The sequence below is a fragment of the Manis javanica genome, chromosome 11 (assembly GCF_040802235.1).
Source record: "Manis javanica isolate MJ-LG chromosome 11, MJ_LKY, whole genome shotgun sequence".
NCBI lineage: Eukaryota > Metazoa > Chordata > Mammalia > Pholidota > Manidae > Manis > Manis javanica.
The window spans coordinates 64,446,498-64,463,325 of NC_133166.1; the positions used below are offsets into that span (position 1 = coordinate 64,446,498).

The window sequence follows — 16,828 nt, forward strand, 5'->3', positions numbered from 1 at the left end:
CAGCCAGCCTCCCTTTCCTAGCCAGTAGACCAGCTGTCATAGCACTTGGCCAGGGGCTCCATGGAACAAGGCCCTGGAAGGGAGGGGACAGTGCCACCTCAGCGCAGCCTGCCTCCCCAGCCAGGCCATGCCACAGTGGATGTCCTGGGATCCTGGGGGCATGGCTGCTGTACCACCACATGGGGTTATCAGACACTAGGCTGTCTTGGTGTGGTGGCCCAAGTGAGATCCCAGAACCCTCAGGAAGCATGCAACTGGGGACAAGATGAATCTGTCTGTCTGTCACTTCCCCCCATGGGGTAATTCTGAATTCAGCCCCTCAGGTATAGTTAGAAAGGGTGTTTCTGTCAGTGAGGTCAGCCCTGCCATGGGAATCAGCTTATAACCTTGATCATGAGACCACCAAAACTCACATGTGCAAGGGGCTGCCCACCAACCCCCCGTGTGAATAGCTGTGGTCCCTGCCCACTGTTAGGCATTCCTGGGGAAGAGAGCTATGTCTGCCTGGAGAGCCCACCTTGGGGGCTGAGGGGGACATCAAGGCTGGTTACAGAGGTGGGTCTCCTGCTCTGCACCATAGGGTCTTTCATTCCAGCCCCATCCCTTGCCTCTCTTCTCCAGCCTGTGGGGCATCGCCTGCTAACTTAAAAGCTGCAGATTCCAGCAAGGCCACAAGGCGGCCCCAAGCAGCTCAGAGATGGTGCCACAGGGGCTGGACTCAGAGCCGCTGAGAGCTTTCTAGCACCTGTCGGCCTGTAGGCCGGTGTCGCTCTTTCAGCTTTGCGGCGCACTTGTGGTCTCTTCTCTCCTTTAGTCTTCTGAACAGCCCAACTAGGTGGGCGAGTGGTTGGTAGGTAGAGCAATTGTCTTCACTTTGCAGAAACTGAGTCACAGAGAGAGGAAGCCAGTGGCCAGGTTGACATGCCGTCACTGGGACTAGAGTCTTCACCCCTGATCCAGCTCTCTCCTGCTAGAACATCTCTGTTCCTGTGAAAGGAAGGGGGCCTGGGCACTGCTTACGTCCACCTCTCTCCCCAGGGGTGCCTGGCCTGTGCACCACAGGGATTTTGGGGGGCAACTGTTTCTCCATGGGTGGGTGGGAAGTTGGCATGTGCTGAACTTGGAGTGGCAGGGCAGTGGAACGCTAGGATGATTTGAGGGCTGGGTCCAAGCCAGGGCTGTCGCCTTTCTCCCTGTTGTAATCACTTGCCCTTCTTGTTTCTATCCCCCAAGATGATGAAGATGAGGAGGCACCTGGGCCCTCAAGGCAGCCCCTGCGAGGGCCCCTGCAGCGGCCACCAGAGGAAGAGGCCCACCTGGCCAGGCCCATCCTGCTCCGCTCATCCTCCTCTTCAGACCAGTCCGAGACGGTGGGCCCCAAGCCTGAGGCCCTGCCCCAGCCCTTTCCCCAGGCCCAGGCTGCCTGTAGGACCCCTCGGCCGCACCCCAGCCCACCCAGCATGGGCCTTGACTGGCAGCTCCTCCATGCCCACACCCAGCAGACCGAGGCATTCCGGCAGTTCTGCCAGGAGCTGGTGACTGTGCACCGGGACATGGCAGACAGCATGCACGTCATCAGCCAGGCTATGGCCGAGCTGACCAGCCGTGTCGGTCAGATGTGCCAGACACTGACAGAGATCCGGGATGGGGTTCAGGCATCTCAGCAGGGGCCATGTGGGGCAGCCCCCATGGGCTCTACCCCTCAGACCAAGGGACTCCCTGCGGACCCCCCACAGACTCTCCTGGCACCAGCCCCCACACGGACTACCAGGTCAAGGAAGAGAAAGCACAATTTCTAACCCGGCCAGACTGCACTAGGAGGAAGATGGAGGAAGGGTGTCTGGCCTTGAAACAGGAGCCAGTCTCTTATGTCTAAGACCAGTGACTCTTGTAGGATATTGGGGGATTGTCGTATTCTCACCAAGTGCTGGTTGGCTGCCCTGTGCTCTAACAGAGTGTGCATTCAACCCCACTCCCTCATCACTGACAGATGGTCAAGATGTAGGGAAAGCTGCCTGCTTGATGCTTGCTTGGCATGGAGGGTCAGCCTCCTCTTGGTCTGTACCCCATGGCAGCAGGCTTTGTAGGAAATGGGTAGCAGGAGTGGGGAGCATCTGAATGGAATCCTGCTTGCCAACCTCAGGGCCGCCGCATTAGCCTCCCAGGCCCTGATTCTGCTGCTTCCAAAGGGGGTGAGCCTGAGATTGGGGCAGATGGAGCTCAGCCCTTCCAAGACGGGTCTGTCCACCCCTTCCCCAGGGTTCAGAGCCTAGGTGGGTGGGGCCCCTGCCTTGGCCTTCTGCTTGCCCTGGTGTGTGTGCTCCGCTGCTGTGCTTGTCTTTCATGGCGTGGAGAGAAGAATGGGATGATGTCGAAGGAAGAGAAAGACTACCTGGCATTCTTAGAGCACTTTATGCTTTTCCCTGCACTTGCAGATGTGTAGGTCTCGATGGGTTCCTGGACAACTGGAGAGGCAGCCAGGTCGGGAATTATTATCATCATTATTACCGTCATCATCTGCATTTCATAGATGACAAATGACACAGCAGTTAGTTGGGGGGCCAGGATGGAAGCCAGGTCTGTGGATTTTTGCAGCTCCCCTGTTGGAGGCCAGGTCTGAAGTTGGGAGGGGTGCTGCTCCCTGCATGCCCCTGCCTCAGCTCTCCTGGGTGCCAGTGGGAGGCAACAGCAGCATTTAAGAGATGAGCCCACTCACCCGCCCTGACACTGAAGCTGACAGCAATGGCTGGGAAGAGGCAGGGCCCGAGTCTTGGTACCCAAAAGGTGACCCTCCTCTGGCTTTGAAAGGAACTGAGCCCAGCAGGGCTCCTGTCTCATTCCAGGTTCCAGCATGCCTCTCCTCTGCTTGCTTGGGCTGCATACACATCAGCTACACACATCTCTAGCTTCGTGTTTCTCTTTAGAGTATGGGGAGAGAACCGGGTTCTTAAAGTTAGGGAAAGAGGAAGGGGTGGCAGTACAAGCTTAGCTCTGACGGGTGCAGCTCAGCTCTGTGTCCTCTTTGCTCCCTGGCCTAAGGCCGGCCCCAGCAGAGAAACACACACCCCAGCTCTCTACCCTGCCATGCCCTCCCCCGAGAGCCACAGTGGGGCTGAGAGGACTGGCTCCTCCCAGTGCCTGCTGTGGCTCTTGCTGGAGTGCTGCTTGTAAAGCTTTGGCCCAGACCAAGCTTTGTCCTGTGTAGGGATGATGGAAGGCAACTGCCATGTCCCAGTGTCCTTGGTTCCATTTCCCCATCCTGTGGCTCTTTGGGGGTTCCTGTCACCCCAAACTGGGCACTCGTGATGGCTTGATTATTGCCTGGCATTGCCCTGCCCTCCATTGCTGGAATCAAAGACTGCCTTCCCAAGTATCTTTGTTAAGATGGCAATAAAAAGAAGTTGCACTCACACTTGGAACACACCCAGTCTCCAGGATCTTTCTTTGGTGTGTATTCTCTTTTTTCGCTTCCTGTGAAAAGCTCACAGCCCCCAAAGCAGGGGTTAGGTGGCTGAGGGAAAGCCTACTGGCCAGAGGGTCTCAAGAACCCCTAAAGTTTCACAGGTCCAGTAAGCTCTCAGATGCCCTGTATTCAGCACCGTGCTGACCCTCAGAGGAAAGGAAAGGAACTGATGGGATGAGGGACACAAAGAATCCACACACCATTCAGCTAGATTTTAATGCTCTACACATCAAAAGTGAGATGTTGCTAAATGAATCTTACCTTTGATTCCCTAAAAGTCATGAGGGCTCCTGGAAATACAAAAACAAAAACAAAACCATTTCTGGCAGGAGACTCCAGAAGGATTAGGGGCTGTCTGATACCACCCTGAGGCATGAACTTTTTTTGGACACCTCCCCATTGATCCTGTTGTCTGTCACAGGCAAGGCCCCGCCCACCCCTAGATCCAAAGCTTCTCAAGGAACTGATGTGACTTCCTCTGGCTCCCCGGGGCATCTCCTCAGCAGGGAGGGGGCCTCCTAGCCTGTGTGTTGCCCTAGCGTACTGCTGGCCACACAGAGAGGTTCTCCCAAGCAAGAATCCCCAAGTCTTGATCCCACCTTCTCTGGAAGGTTCCAGTCTGCCTTTTACCTCTTGGAAACCAGGTCATCCTCTATCATTCTTGGCCAAAAAGCATGGCCATGGAAATCAAGATGATCCCATTTCTAGGAGATGCATAGAGCTGTGAATTCTGGTCCAGGGTCCTCTCCGAGACTCAGGAACTAAGCAGTAACTAGCTGGCCTCTCCCTCTGATCCTTGGGGTGGGGAGGAGCCAAGTCAGAAGCAAAGGGGACAGAGAGGTGAAAAGACTTGTCAACTTAAGATGGAAAAGATCTCAGCTTTTTTCTTGGCTTCAGTGGGGACTGTGGGGCTAGCACATCAAAACAGGAAGGTGAAACTGGGCCAAAAGATGGCAATGAACCAGCAGCCACTTTGAGCTTAAAATAGGGCTATGCCTCCTAAGGATCCAAGGTCACCGGCCATGCTAAGGCTGGCGTGGTGGTGCTTTGTCAGAGGCTGGGTGACCGCCTGGTGGGTGGATGTGTGTCCCAAAGACCCTCCTAGCCCGGAGACCTAAATGCATGTGAGAGCACAGAGCCCAGCCTCTCCTCAGCCAGTCTTCTCCCATCTCCGCCTCCACGCCTGGTGCAGCTTCCTTCCCATCTGAGACATGCTTGTTGAACAGGAGTGTCTGGGCCTAGTCATTGTTCCCTCCAACAAAATGGATGCCCCACGGGTTATTTTCTCTCTTGATAGAACTGATAGTCATTTCCTGACCCAGCTAGAAAGTATGGTGCATGTGGTAAGACATGGGGTGAGTTAGGCCTGAGAAGTATGGTCTTAGTGCTTATCTATCCAGTACCCAAAGTCAGTGAAGAGTTTGTAATAAAAACAATCCATTATCATGATGAGCGGCTCAGTCCAGAATGCACCACCACTGCTACCACCACCCTCCTCAATCTTAGTTGCTTCAAAGGTTCCCAGTTTGGTGGGCAGAGCAGCCTGTACTAGGCATTTTCCACCCTCCTGACAACTCCATGCCTTCTCTCCAACAAGGTAGTGACCTGGAAACTAACAAATAGGACAGTTTGCACTCCCTGGAAGCCTTCTTTTCCAGGGAGGGCTCTTGCGCACCTGCAGCCATGTAATGGAATGTGCACGGTTCTTCATAAAGCAATTGTCATGTGGGGACTCAAGGATTCTGGGAGTGGATTGAGCCCTTGCGTGTAACTGCAAAAAAAAAAAAGAGGGAGACCTGGCATTGAGACTTAGCTGGCTTCACGTAACTCAAAAATTATATAGTGTAAATATCTTAGGGGAATGAGTTCTTATGATTCACTGAAAATTGCCATATAGATCATATTTCAAATGCCAAGTTTCAAAACAACTACATACAACCAGATGCTGAACAAATTCTGATCTGTCTTTGAAGATACTTGTGACTGATACACACAAAGGTTTGGGGTTCTTTCCCTAATTATTGATTGTGTTTTGATAGGAAAACACCAGAGGTGGAAAGGAAAATTGACTTGAATATTTCTGACATAATTTAGAAGGTGCTCTCATGAAAAAGTTCCTGATAGTTACATGTTCCTCATCTCTTATTCTCTTGAAGCCAGCGAAAATAATTCTAGCCTTTGGAGCTTGACGGCCGTTTAAGAAGAAGACTGTATTCTTTCCTTGTGCACTGTGGTTCAAGTGACTCTTGGAGGAAAAACGATAAATGAATGGTTTGCCTTTTGTATCTAGGAGTAAGAAAGTTTGGATCTACCTCAGTTGTGTTTTGTGCTGACCACAAGTGTGATTGATTTTGTATGTCAAATCCCGGACTGTCACTAAATTGAGGACTGGAAAATACTTTGCATATTCAGAAGAAATCTCAGATATGGAGCAAAGGCAGACTCCTGCAATTAGAGAGTTGAGATGGGGAAGGATTCATTTGGAAAGACCTCTGGGCCAGCAGTCCTCTTTCCCTTTTCCTAGTTCTTTGTTAATAACATCATGGCTGGGTGTCCTGGAGATTCACAGTTCTGGGAGACCAATGCTCATGTCAGATGCTAACGAGCACACAGATGCTTTGAGGCTAAGATCCTGAACAGAAGCATGTTCTGGGAATCTGAGCACCATAAATCTTGCAAGTCCCACACCCTCAGGATGGAGCTCATGACTTGCTTCTTTCAAAGGGGGGAACAGCCGATGCTAGTGTTTGAGTTCCTGTCCTCCTTGTTCTTACTCCGACTCCCGGGGACTGTGCTATCCCCTTGTTGCCACAGGGGATTGCTCTCTGGATTCTAGTGGTCCCCTTGGCACTCACAGCTTCCTCCAGGGCCTAGGACAGAGAGTTCACAAGGGACTGTGCAGATGAGAAGCGGCAGGATGATTGCGAGGGGTGCTGTGCCTGGGAGTCCACGAATGTAGATTTGCGTTTCTATGGCTGCCATGACTGCCACACCACCACCTCATACTGGATTTGGTGTTCATCTATGTCTTCATTTTTCAGGGGCTGAGAGTGGAGGAACTGTAATAATTGTTTATTAGGAAAAACTTGGAAAGTAAAGAAAATTACAAAGTAGATCAACCTGTAATGGGCAATCACTGTTGAAACATTGGTATATTTCCGTCAAGTAGTTTTTCCTTCAAATCTTGATTTTCAAGCATGACTGAAACTGTAGTATAAAAAGCTTTCAGTTCTATTGTTCTCCCTCTGTGTTATATCAGGACCACTCTCCCATGTCACCTAAGATTCTTTGAAAACATTTTTCTATAGATGACTAACATTCCATCATACAATTACTGTGGTTTATGAAATCATTTCTCAGGTAGTAGACATTTATATATTTTTGCTTTGTGCTACTATAAACAATGAAACCCACAAAGTGATGGTATGCAGAATTTGCATACTTAGTTCACATCTTTTTTTCTAATTTTAAAAAGTTGTGGCAAAACACAGATATCATAAAATTTACCATTTTAACCATTCTTAAGTACACAGTTCAGTGGTATTAAGTACATTCACATTGTTGTGCAGCCATCACCAGCATCCATCTCCAGAACTCTTCCTCTTCCCCAACGGAACGTCTTTCACCACCAAACACTGACTTCCCATTCCTCCCTTCTGCCAGTCACCAGCAACCACCAATGTACTTTCTATCTCTTTGAGTCCAGGTACCCATATAAGTGCCTCATGTAAGCAGGATCATACAATATTTGTCATTTGTGACTGGCTTATTTCACTATGTCTTCAAGGTTTATTCATGTTGTAGCATATATCATAATTTCCTTCATTTTTATAGCAGTATAATACTCCATTTTATGTAAAGACCACATTTTTTTCATCCATTTCATCCATCAATGGACATTTGGGTTACTTCCACCTTATAACTATTGTGAATAATGCTGTTATGAACATGGGTGTACAAATACTTAAGTTTGAATCCATACTGCCAATTAGTTTCCCAAAGGGTTGGGCCAGTTTATTCTCCAGCATTAGCATGGAAGACCCTTTGCTCACCATCTTTACCAATACAGATATTGTCACTGGAAAAAAAAAAAAAGAAATCTGTGGCAATGAGACAAGGTGCTACTTTGTGTTTCTTCTCTTATTAGTCATGCTGAATACTTTTCATTTGTTCATTATCTGTTTGGATTTTTTCTGTGAATAATTGTTTCCCCCAGACTGCTCCAAGTACAATTCTTTGAGCTACATTAGTCAGGCAGACACTGATTTCTTCCCTGGCTTTTGAGACAAATCCTGAGAAGGAAACACGTTTATTTTTTACTACAAATTTCCTAGATGCTTGTGTAGCACAGAACCCTAAAACTCCAAAGAATTTCCTTTTGCCCTTTTGATCTGTACACCTCCACTTCTCAGCACATGTTGCATCATTTAGAGGTGAGTGAGGTGGCAGGTTGGATATTGGAAATGTCTTTTCAGGGATAATGGGTGAGGGCCATAGATTCTGAGGGTGATGACAGAACTTTAAAGGTCATTTGGGCATTGCTAAGTTGGTGCTTTACATGTCTACATAGGAGCCATGAGTTCTAGGGAGAAAAGCCTAGAGCTCAAAGCTTCATCTCCCATTTATTAGCTGTGTAACCTTAGACAAGTCACTTAGCCTCTCGAGCTTCAGTTCCTTACCTTAATATGACTTAGATAAACCAGCAGTTGCTAACTTTTCCTTGCCTCTTATTTACCTTCTTCTTCTGTCCCCATTGGACCCCCTATTGTTAAAGATACGAACGTTAGCATTTATTTATTGATCTCATGGGCACCCTTGTCACATGGGTATTTCTGCTAGGCTCTGTGAAATACTGCAAACATTTCAAGGACTCCACTCATACTGTCATCAGAAGCCTGCAGTATCTGGAACCCCTGTGGTTAAAAGTTAGTGAATAGTAAACGAGATGAATCTTCAGTTTTCCAATTGCCACTCCATCTAGCATTGAATTTTTTATTTACCAGAACCTAGAAAGTTGGCAGGGCAGGTGTCATTTCCGTTTTCAGAAAACAGACTTTTAGTGGTTCAAAGACTCGCATGACGTCACACCAAACAATGGTGTTGAGACAAGGGGCTGGCTCTAGCCAGAATTCCTTTCCTTGACAGGGAAATGCACCTGTGCCTGCCTGGCCCCAGCAGGCACTCATCAAGGAATGGCCCATGCGTTCTCACCTGTCCCCCTTGCCCCCAGGTACGTGGTCATCTCCCGGGAGGAGAGGGAGCAGAACCTGCTGGCGTTCCAGCACAGCGAGCGCATCTACTTCCGGGCATGCCGGGACATCCGGCTGGGGGAGCGGCTCCGGGTCTGGTACAGTGAGGACTATATGAAGCGCCTGCACAGCATGTCCCAGGAAACCATCCACCGCAATCTGGCCAGAGGTGAGTCATACTTGAGGTGAGGGCCCTGCCCACTGCGGAGCCCCAGGGAGGCCAGAAACACTTCTCTAGGAGCTTCCTAAGAAAACCAATGGGAAATACAGTATACCAGCTGTGGGGAGACCAAGGGGGCCTTCAGGGAACAGATGGCCTCGGTGTGATCAGCAGCTCTGGGTAGGGCCATGGCAGTCCACTGTGTTCTTCTCCCTCAGGAATGGTCTCAGACATTTTAAAGTGTCAGGGAAATGACAAGTCCCCAAAGCCAAGTACATAACTTTGATCAAAATTGATCCCGTTTCCCCAACTCAAACTGATGGAAAGATGTTATAAACTGCAACTGCCTCAATAATAATGGCAATAATAGGTAACATTTACTAAGAAATTAATATGTGCTAAGCAGGTGTTCCAGTGTCCCATGTAATCATTTCCAACAGTAGCTCCTATCCTTTCAGTGTGCTGTGAAATTAGATGGGCAACATCCATAACCCATTTAAAGCAATGTCTGCCTTGACATTATAAGTCCTCAGTGGTAAACTTTTAATGTTAATGATCCCATGTGGATTCTTATTTCTATTTCACAAATGTAGATACTGAGCATCAGATAATACAGTAACTCACCCAGGGTGACATGGCTAGGACGGGCAGAGTTGGGTTTCTAACCCACATCTGTCTGAGTCCAGGGTCTAAGCTCTAACCTATAATGTTAAATGGTCTCCCAGACAAAACCAGTTCCTTCCCTGTGTCATCCTGGTCTCATTCCCGGTAGTCCTAGTGATGTGTTATAAATGAACAATCTCTATTAGAAAAACCAGGTTGGAGGGAGGAGCGAAGGTGACCATAGGTGTGGGTGGTGGCCTGGTGGGTAAGATGTCTATTCAGGTTCCCTTTAAGTGAGCCATTTGAAAGTGGCTTAAAATACTCCCCAGCCCCTAGCCCTTTGCCTCTTTACTTTATCCTCAGCCTTGCCAAGGAAAAGAGGTGAGTCCAGGTCCTTCTTTCAGTGGGCTTTCCCTTGCACTAAAACTGCACATCAAACTACCCAGAGTCCATCTGGCCCCAGGAATCAAGACTCTACCCAAGCCCCTACCATGTTGCTACCAACCTAGATATCAGAAATAACTCTTCATTTGGAATATGAGTAGAGAAGATGAAAAGAGGGTGGTAGTGACCCATTGAAATTAAGCTGCCTTGGATAATAAAGCAGAGCAAAGCAGATTGTGCACACTGAGTGCATAGCTGCTGCCTGACTTGGTAAAAGGTATCTGGTGATTGGATGGGAAGTGAGAGGAAACCCAGTAGACATACTCATTTCTTGTTTTCTTTGGATCTGGCGGTTGGGTACATGTTGATTTCACTTGGGAAGGCATGTTCCCATGATGAGATTGCCATGGGTACCATTTGACTTCTGGAGATGCCTTGTGTAAAAGTGCCTGATACATAGTAAGTGCTCAATACATCTTTGTTGAATGGATCAAAGAAGAAATGAATGAAGACATGCAAGAAGTCTTCAAAAGAGTCATACCACCAGAAGAAAAGACAACCAAAAGAAGTCATATCTGAGGACACAGGTTCCATCCCTTGGCCATAATCTTCTTGAATTCTTCTGGATTTGTAATGTTGTTTTCCCCCCAGTGTCTTCTCCAAAGTACCTCAAGCTGCATCATCCTCAGAGAGCCCTGAGGCAAGGGGAATGCTCAGAGAAGGGAGTGAGCTTTCAGAAGTGGTTCAAAGGAGACATGGCAGAGAGACTTGGAATGAGATACATGGAGACATGTGAAGATAAAGGAGGAAGGAGTGTCTATTCGTGGCCAGGCTCAGAGTAAGAAACAGGAAGGAAACTGAAAGCCACCATGGGGCAGGGCCACAGCCAGGCATGGTCATGGTCCTAGGCCCCTGGGAGCAGTCCTGAGTTGAATAGCCTTTACACACGTGTCTCTGTAGCCTGTAGCTTTGGCAGGCTCTGGAATACAGTCAGCAGTGTCTTGGATTGGCATGCCAGTCCTGCTGCAGAAGGAGGATCCCCATGCTCAGTCACTCAAGGTCTTACATGGAAGGAGGTTTCTTTGTGATTGGAGGCTGGAGCCCTGATAAAGGCTAGAGCTTGAATGATTAGTCCTTATTAAGTAGAGACATTAGTTAGAGCCCAGAATTGTTTCCTGAAGAGAGTATAAATGACTCCTTTATAGTTGTCTTTTAAGAGCAGGATGTATCTAATGCTTGTATTCAAAAATTTTATATTATTTGATCTACTTTGAGTCATTGATTTAATCTGTGGTATTTTCCCCTATATTTTATGGAGGCTTTGGAATCAATTTCATCATGCTGAAAGGTATTTTTGGTCCATATATTTTTCTGGACACCTTGAGTCCAGAGAAGTTCCTGTTCATCCTAGGAAATTTGAGTGACCTTGTCTTTGAGCAGAGAGGCACAAGAAATCTATGGTGATAAATAGCCTTGACTTCTCAACGCTGTCAGTTGTTTGCTGCCTGATTGGTCTGTGAGAAAGCAACAAGGTAGCCCTTGATGTTTAGAGATTCTAAATGGGGAAATGTCATATCTGGTTGTAATAAAGACATGTGGCAGTTTTAAAAAGTTCTCTTCATCCCTATTGTTTGTGCCCCTCATCTGTTAAAGAAATATATGGTGTGCGGAGCTGCCTGAGTTTCAGGAGCCTTGAAGATGCAGTCATTCCCTGAGCATTCATGGGAGGACAGGAAAGGAGCATCCTGAATAAGGTGCTCCGTTCTGTGCGCTTACCTATAGGAAACCTGGAGTCATACGCAGACCAGGGCACAGCACCCCATGCCAGCTGTGGAAGCCAAGGCTCAGTCACAGTGTGGAACATCTGGATTGCTCATGGCGATCCCTTGGCCTTCACTCAGAGGTTCTTAGCAAACGCAGTTATCAGAAGCTTAATTACATATATTCAGGTCAGGTATTTCTTAGAGTCACATCTCCCAGGACCCCACCCCTGGTCTAGGACATCTGAGATTTCCTAGCTGTACAGGCTGCTCTCAGAACCTTCTGAGTCTCCCTTACCTCCCGTCCCCCCAGGCAGCGTCCGCACTTCTGTAGCATTTTGTTAAACTGTGTCATCCATTTAAAGAATCAGGCTACCATAATTATTTGTGGAGGAGCTCACCACAGTCTTTGACGACATTCATGTAATAGAAAGAAATGGAAAAGGGAGCGTCTTTTGAATTGCCAGGTAAAGCAACACAGCTTTATCTTGAGAATGCTGTGGGTCAGTGTGGTCACGCTGTTTTTTATCTTGTTGGAAGCTGCCACCCTGGAGCTCCTAGCAAGTGTAGGGATTCCCATCTTCCCTTTGCTTCCTGCCTCACTTGCCAGGGAGAGCATGGGTCCTACTGTCTCATGTGTGCCTGGCACACTGGAAGAATGAGCAGAACAGTTGCTGTAGGATGGATTTTGCCCTAAGGAGCTGTCTGCGGAGCAGGGAGAGCACTCGTGTTTCATGTGTACCTTTTACCAAGTCGAAGCAGCCAACTTCGAATTGCTAGGACTGGGCAAGTGGTCTGGAGGACTGGGGCTTCTTGTGCACTGAGCTCTCAGGTTCCAGTCGCCTAGTTTGGTCGGGTGGGGTTTCATCTTCTAGGGCAATAGAACTCTCCCATAGTATTCTCTCAAATGTAAAGGTAGAGCTTCTGTACATAAGCCTACCTTGAAACAGTCTTTTTAAAAGAGAGTTCTTCCCAGTTTTTTGGGTCTGATAATTCTAGACCCCATGACCCACCAAGTGATCTGCCTTTCCCTTTTTGTCATACCTGCTCCACAAGGCTAGACCCAGAGGGATGTGCCAGGCGACTTCCTACCAGGAGGCCTGCTTGGTATTCTGTTGCTTTCTCCACTTCAGGGCTTTTCCCCACTTCCTCACACCCTGGTTTTCCTTCCTAGGAGAGAAGAGGTTGCAGAGGGAGAAGTCTGAGCAGGCTCTGGATAACCCAGAAGACCTGAGGGGTTCCATTCAGCTCCCTGTGTTGAGACAGGGCAAAAGTCCCTACAAGCGTGGCTTTGATGAGGGGGATGTGCACCCCCAGGCCAAGAAGAAGAAAATTGACCTCATTTTCAAGGATGTGTTGGAGGCATCATTGGAATCTGCAAAAGTGGAAGCTCATCAGCTGGCTCTGAGCACCTCACTGGTCATCAGGAAAGTTCCCAAGTACCAGGACAATGCCTATAGTCATTGTGCAATGACTGTGTTGCATGGTGTGCCGAATGTCAGCCGGACCCAGGGGGAAGGGGACTGGAAGATCCCCCAAGGGGCTTCTAAGGAGCCAGGCCCACTAGAAGATGAAGAGGAGCCTTCATCTTTCAAGGCTGACAGTCCTGCTGAGGCCTCCCTTGCATCCAATCCCCATGAGCTTCCCACCACCTCCTTTTGCCCTAACTGTATTCGCCTAAAGAAGAAGGTTCGAGAACTCCAGGCAGAGTTAGACATGCTTAAGTCTGGGAAGCTTCCTGACCCCCCTGTATTGCCAGCACAGGTACTGGAGCTCTCAGAGTTCTCAGACCCTGCAGGTAAGTCGGTGTGGATGAGATTGTTGTCGGAGGGAAGGGCACACAATGGGCAGTGTGGGTAGCATGCTGCTCTGTGTGGGAGCCACCTTCAGGGAAACCTGAAGTGTGCAACTCAGAGGTGGGCTCTGACCACAGCCATGCCCTCAGGTGTCTGCCTCTGACCTGTGCTTTGCAGCTCCGGTGGGATGCTTCATGTCTTGCCCTTGTATTCTCCTTGTCAATAAAGGAAGTTCCACTGCAGGAGGGTGTGTGCTGTGTTTTTGACCCGTTGCCCTTCTCTGGCACTCTTAGCAAAGTCTTACCCCATAGTCTAACTTCTAAATTCAGGTCTTCTAAACTCCCCCATCCCAAGCAGAATGTCCTGTGGGGAGCACTCCCGGCCTTCTTGAACTCAGGCCAGGAGCACAGCCTCAAACTTCTGTTCGTGAATTGCTCTTCTGCCACACGTGGTGCTGTCTCCCCTACCTGGGGTTTCAAAAGGATAGAGATACAGGGCATTTACCTGCATGCTTTGCCTTTTTCTCTTGGCTGCCTGGATCCTTTAGAATTGGTCAACAATGATGAAGGTTTTTCCATATGCATCTGCAGCTGAGTTAGAGTATTTACATAGCACTTCCTATCTAACCACATCCCTTAGCTCAGGATGAGGTGTTTCAGATATTCAAAGCATGCATCTTAACTAAACTGCACTCTGATTCTGAAATAACCTTGGGCTGTCAAAGCTGCCTTCATTTGAGGGCAGCATGCCTCCCTTGACCACATTAGTGGTGGACAACCGACTCCTGTGTCCTCGCCCTATGACTCGGGAATGTTTGATGTGCTTTGTTCCCTCCATCAGATCTGCTCTCCTGGTTGTGCTGTTTGCTTGATGTGGAACATTTAAATTCCTTGAGCACCCACTAGTGGAGGGGGAAGGTAGGCAGCCTGGAGCATATGGCCACCATGCATAATCCACAAAGAGGAAAAGTCACATGTGGATGACAAGAGTGCTTATAAATAAACTCTAGGCTGGGATTCAGTCAGTTGTAGGAATAGGGTGCTGTTTCACATGGTATGGACCTACCTTTAGAGCAGCATTTCCTGTTCATTTTGGAAAAGTCTGTTTTCTCTACCAGGTGTAAATGTTTCTTTCCCACTTGTCTTCTAGCCTCAGAGAGCATGGTCTCCGGCCCCGCCATCATGGAGGATGACGACCAGGAGGTCGATTCGGCAGATGAATCCGTCTCCAACGATGTGATAACCGCAGTGGATGAACCCTCCAAGATGTCGTCAGCCACCGGGCGTCGGATCCGGCGCTTCAAGCAAGAGTGGCTGAAGAAGTTCTGGTTCCTGCGGTACTCCCCGACACTCAATGAGATGTGGTGCCACGTCTGCCGCCAGTACACCGTGCAGTCATCCCGCACCTCAGCCTTCATCATTGGCTCCAAGCAGTTTAAGATCCACACCATCAAACTGCACAGCCAGAGCAACCTGCACAAGAAGTGCCTGCAGCTGTACAAGCTCCGCATGCACCCCGAGAAGACAGAGGAGATGTGTCGCAACATGACCCTGCTCTTCAACACTGCCTACCACCTAGCCCTTGAAGGCAGGCCCTACCTGGACTTCCGGCCCCTGGCTGAGCTACTGAGGAAGTGTGAGCTCAAAGTGGTAGACCAGTACATGAATGAGGGGGACTGCCAAATCCTCATCCATCACATTGCCCGGGCACTGCGGGAAGACCTGGTAGAGCGCATCCGGCAGTCACCTTGCCTCAGCATCATCCTGGATGGGCAGAGCGATGACCTGCTGGCTGACACAGTGGCTGTCTATGTCCAGTACACCAGCAGTGATGGGCCCCCAGCTACGGAGTTCCTGTCCCTGCAGGAACTGGGGTTCTCCAGCACGGAGAGCTATCTCCAGGCACTTGACCGGGCCTTTACTGCCTTGGGCATCCGGTTGCAGGATGAGAAGCCAACCGTTGGCTTGGGTATAGATGGGGCCAATGTCACAGCCAGCCTGCGCGCCAGCATGTTCATGACCATCCGCAAGTCGCTGCCCTGGCTGCTCTGCCTGCCCTTCATGGTGCACCGGCCTCACCTGGAAATCCTGGATGCCATCAGTGGGAAGGAGCTTCCCTGCCTGGAGGAGCTGGAGAACAATCTGAAGCAGCTGCTGAGTTTCTACCGCTATTCACCACGCCTCATGTGTGAGCTGCGGTCCACTGCTTCGACCCTCTGCGAGGAGACAGAGTTCCTAGGGGACATCCGGGCTGTGAGGTGGATCATTGGCGAGCAGAACGTCCTCAACGCCCTCATCAAGGACTACCTGGAGGTGGTGGCCCACCTCAAGGACGTCAGCAGCCAGACGCAGCGGGCGGATGCCTCTGCCATTGCCCTGGCACTGCTGCAGTTCCTCATGGACTACCAGTCCGTCAAGCTCATCTACTTCCTTCTTGACGTGATCGCTGTGCTCTCACGCCTGGCCTACGTCTTCCAGGGTGAGTATCTCCTGGTGTCCCAGGTGGATGACAAGATTGAGGAGGCCATCCAGGAGATCAGCCGGCTGGCTGATTCCCCGGGGGAATACCTGCAAGAGTTTGAGGAGAACTTCCGCGAGAGCTTCAATGGGATTGCGATGAAGAACCTCAGGGTGGCAGAAGCCAAGTTCCAGTCCATCAGGGAGAAGATCTGCCAGAAGACCCAAGTGATCCTGGCTCAGAGGTTTGATTCCCGCAGCCGGATCTTCGTGAAGGCCTGCCAGGTGTTTGACCTGGCTGCCTGGCCCAGGAACAGTGAGGAGCTCGTGAGCTATGGCAAGGAGGATATGGTTCAGATATTTGATCACCTGGAGGCCATCCCGACCTTTTCTCGGGATGTCTGTAGGGAAGGGCTGGACCCTCGCGGGAGTCTGTTGATGGAGTGGCGAGAACTCAAGGCTGATTACTATACCAAAAATGGCTTCAAAGACCTGATCGGCCATATTTGCAAGTACAAACAGAGGTTTCCGCTCTTGAACAAGATCATCCAAGTCCTGAAAGTCCTCCCCACTTCCACTGCTTGCTGCGAGAAAGGCCGAAATGCCCTGCAACGAGTTCGCAAGAACCACCGCTCCCGCCTGACCCTGGAGCAGCTCAGTGACCTGTTGACAATTGCTGTCAACGGCCCGCCGATTGCCAACTTTGATGCCAAGAGAGCCCTGGACAGCTGGTTTGAAGAGAAGTCTGGCAACAGTTATGCACTGTCCACCGAGGTCCTCAGCAGGATGACGGCGCTGGAACAGAAGCCCATGCTGCCAGCCATGGACCACGGGTCTGAGTTTTACCCCGACATTTAGGGGGCTGGCGTCACAGAGTTCACTAAGCTGTTGAATATTTTTTTAATCTATACTCATAAGCTTTGATATATTATATAAATAAATAAATATATATATATA

General features: G+C 49.5%; 1 protein-coding gene across 5 annotated transcripts in view; it reads left to right on the plus strand.

The window, feature by feature from the left end:
* PRDM11 (PR/SET domain 11) overlaps positions 1-16,828 on the plus strand; it is an 85,109-nt gene extending 68,281 nt beyond the window's left edge. For 3 of the 5 annotated variants that reach the window (XM_036996673.2, XM_036996672.2, XM_017640479.3), the window contains exons 6-8: positions 8,694-8,881; positions 12,794-13,417; positions 14,565-16,828. In XM_036996673.2, the coding sequence (XP_036852568.1) occupies positions 8,694-8,881; positions 12,794-13,417; positions 14,565-16,729 (2,977 nt within the window). In that variant the 3' untranslated portion in view covers positions 16,730-16,828. Of the gene's footprint in view, positions 1-1,233; positions 3,413-8,693; positions 8,882-12,793; positions 13,418-14,564 lie in introns of those variants that run through there. The other 2 variants (XM_036996674.2, XM_017640481.3) reach the window with 2 other exon arrangements.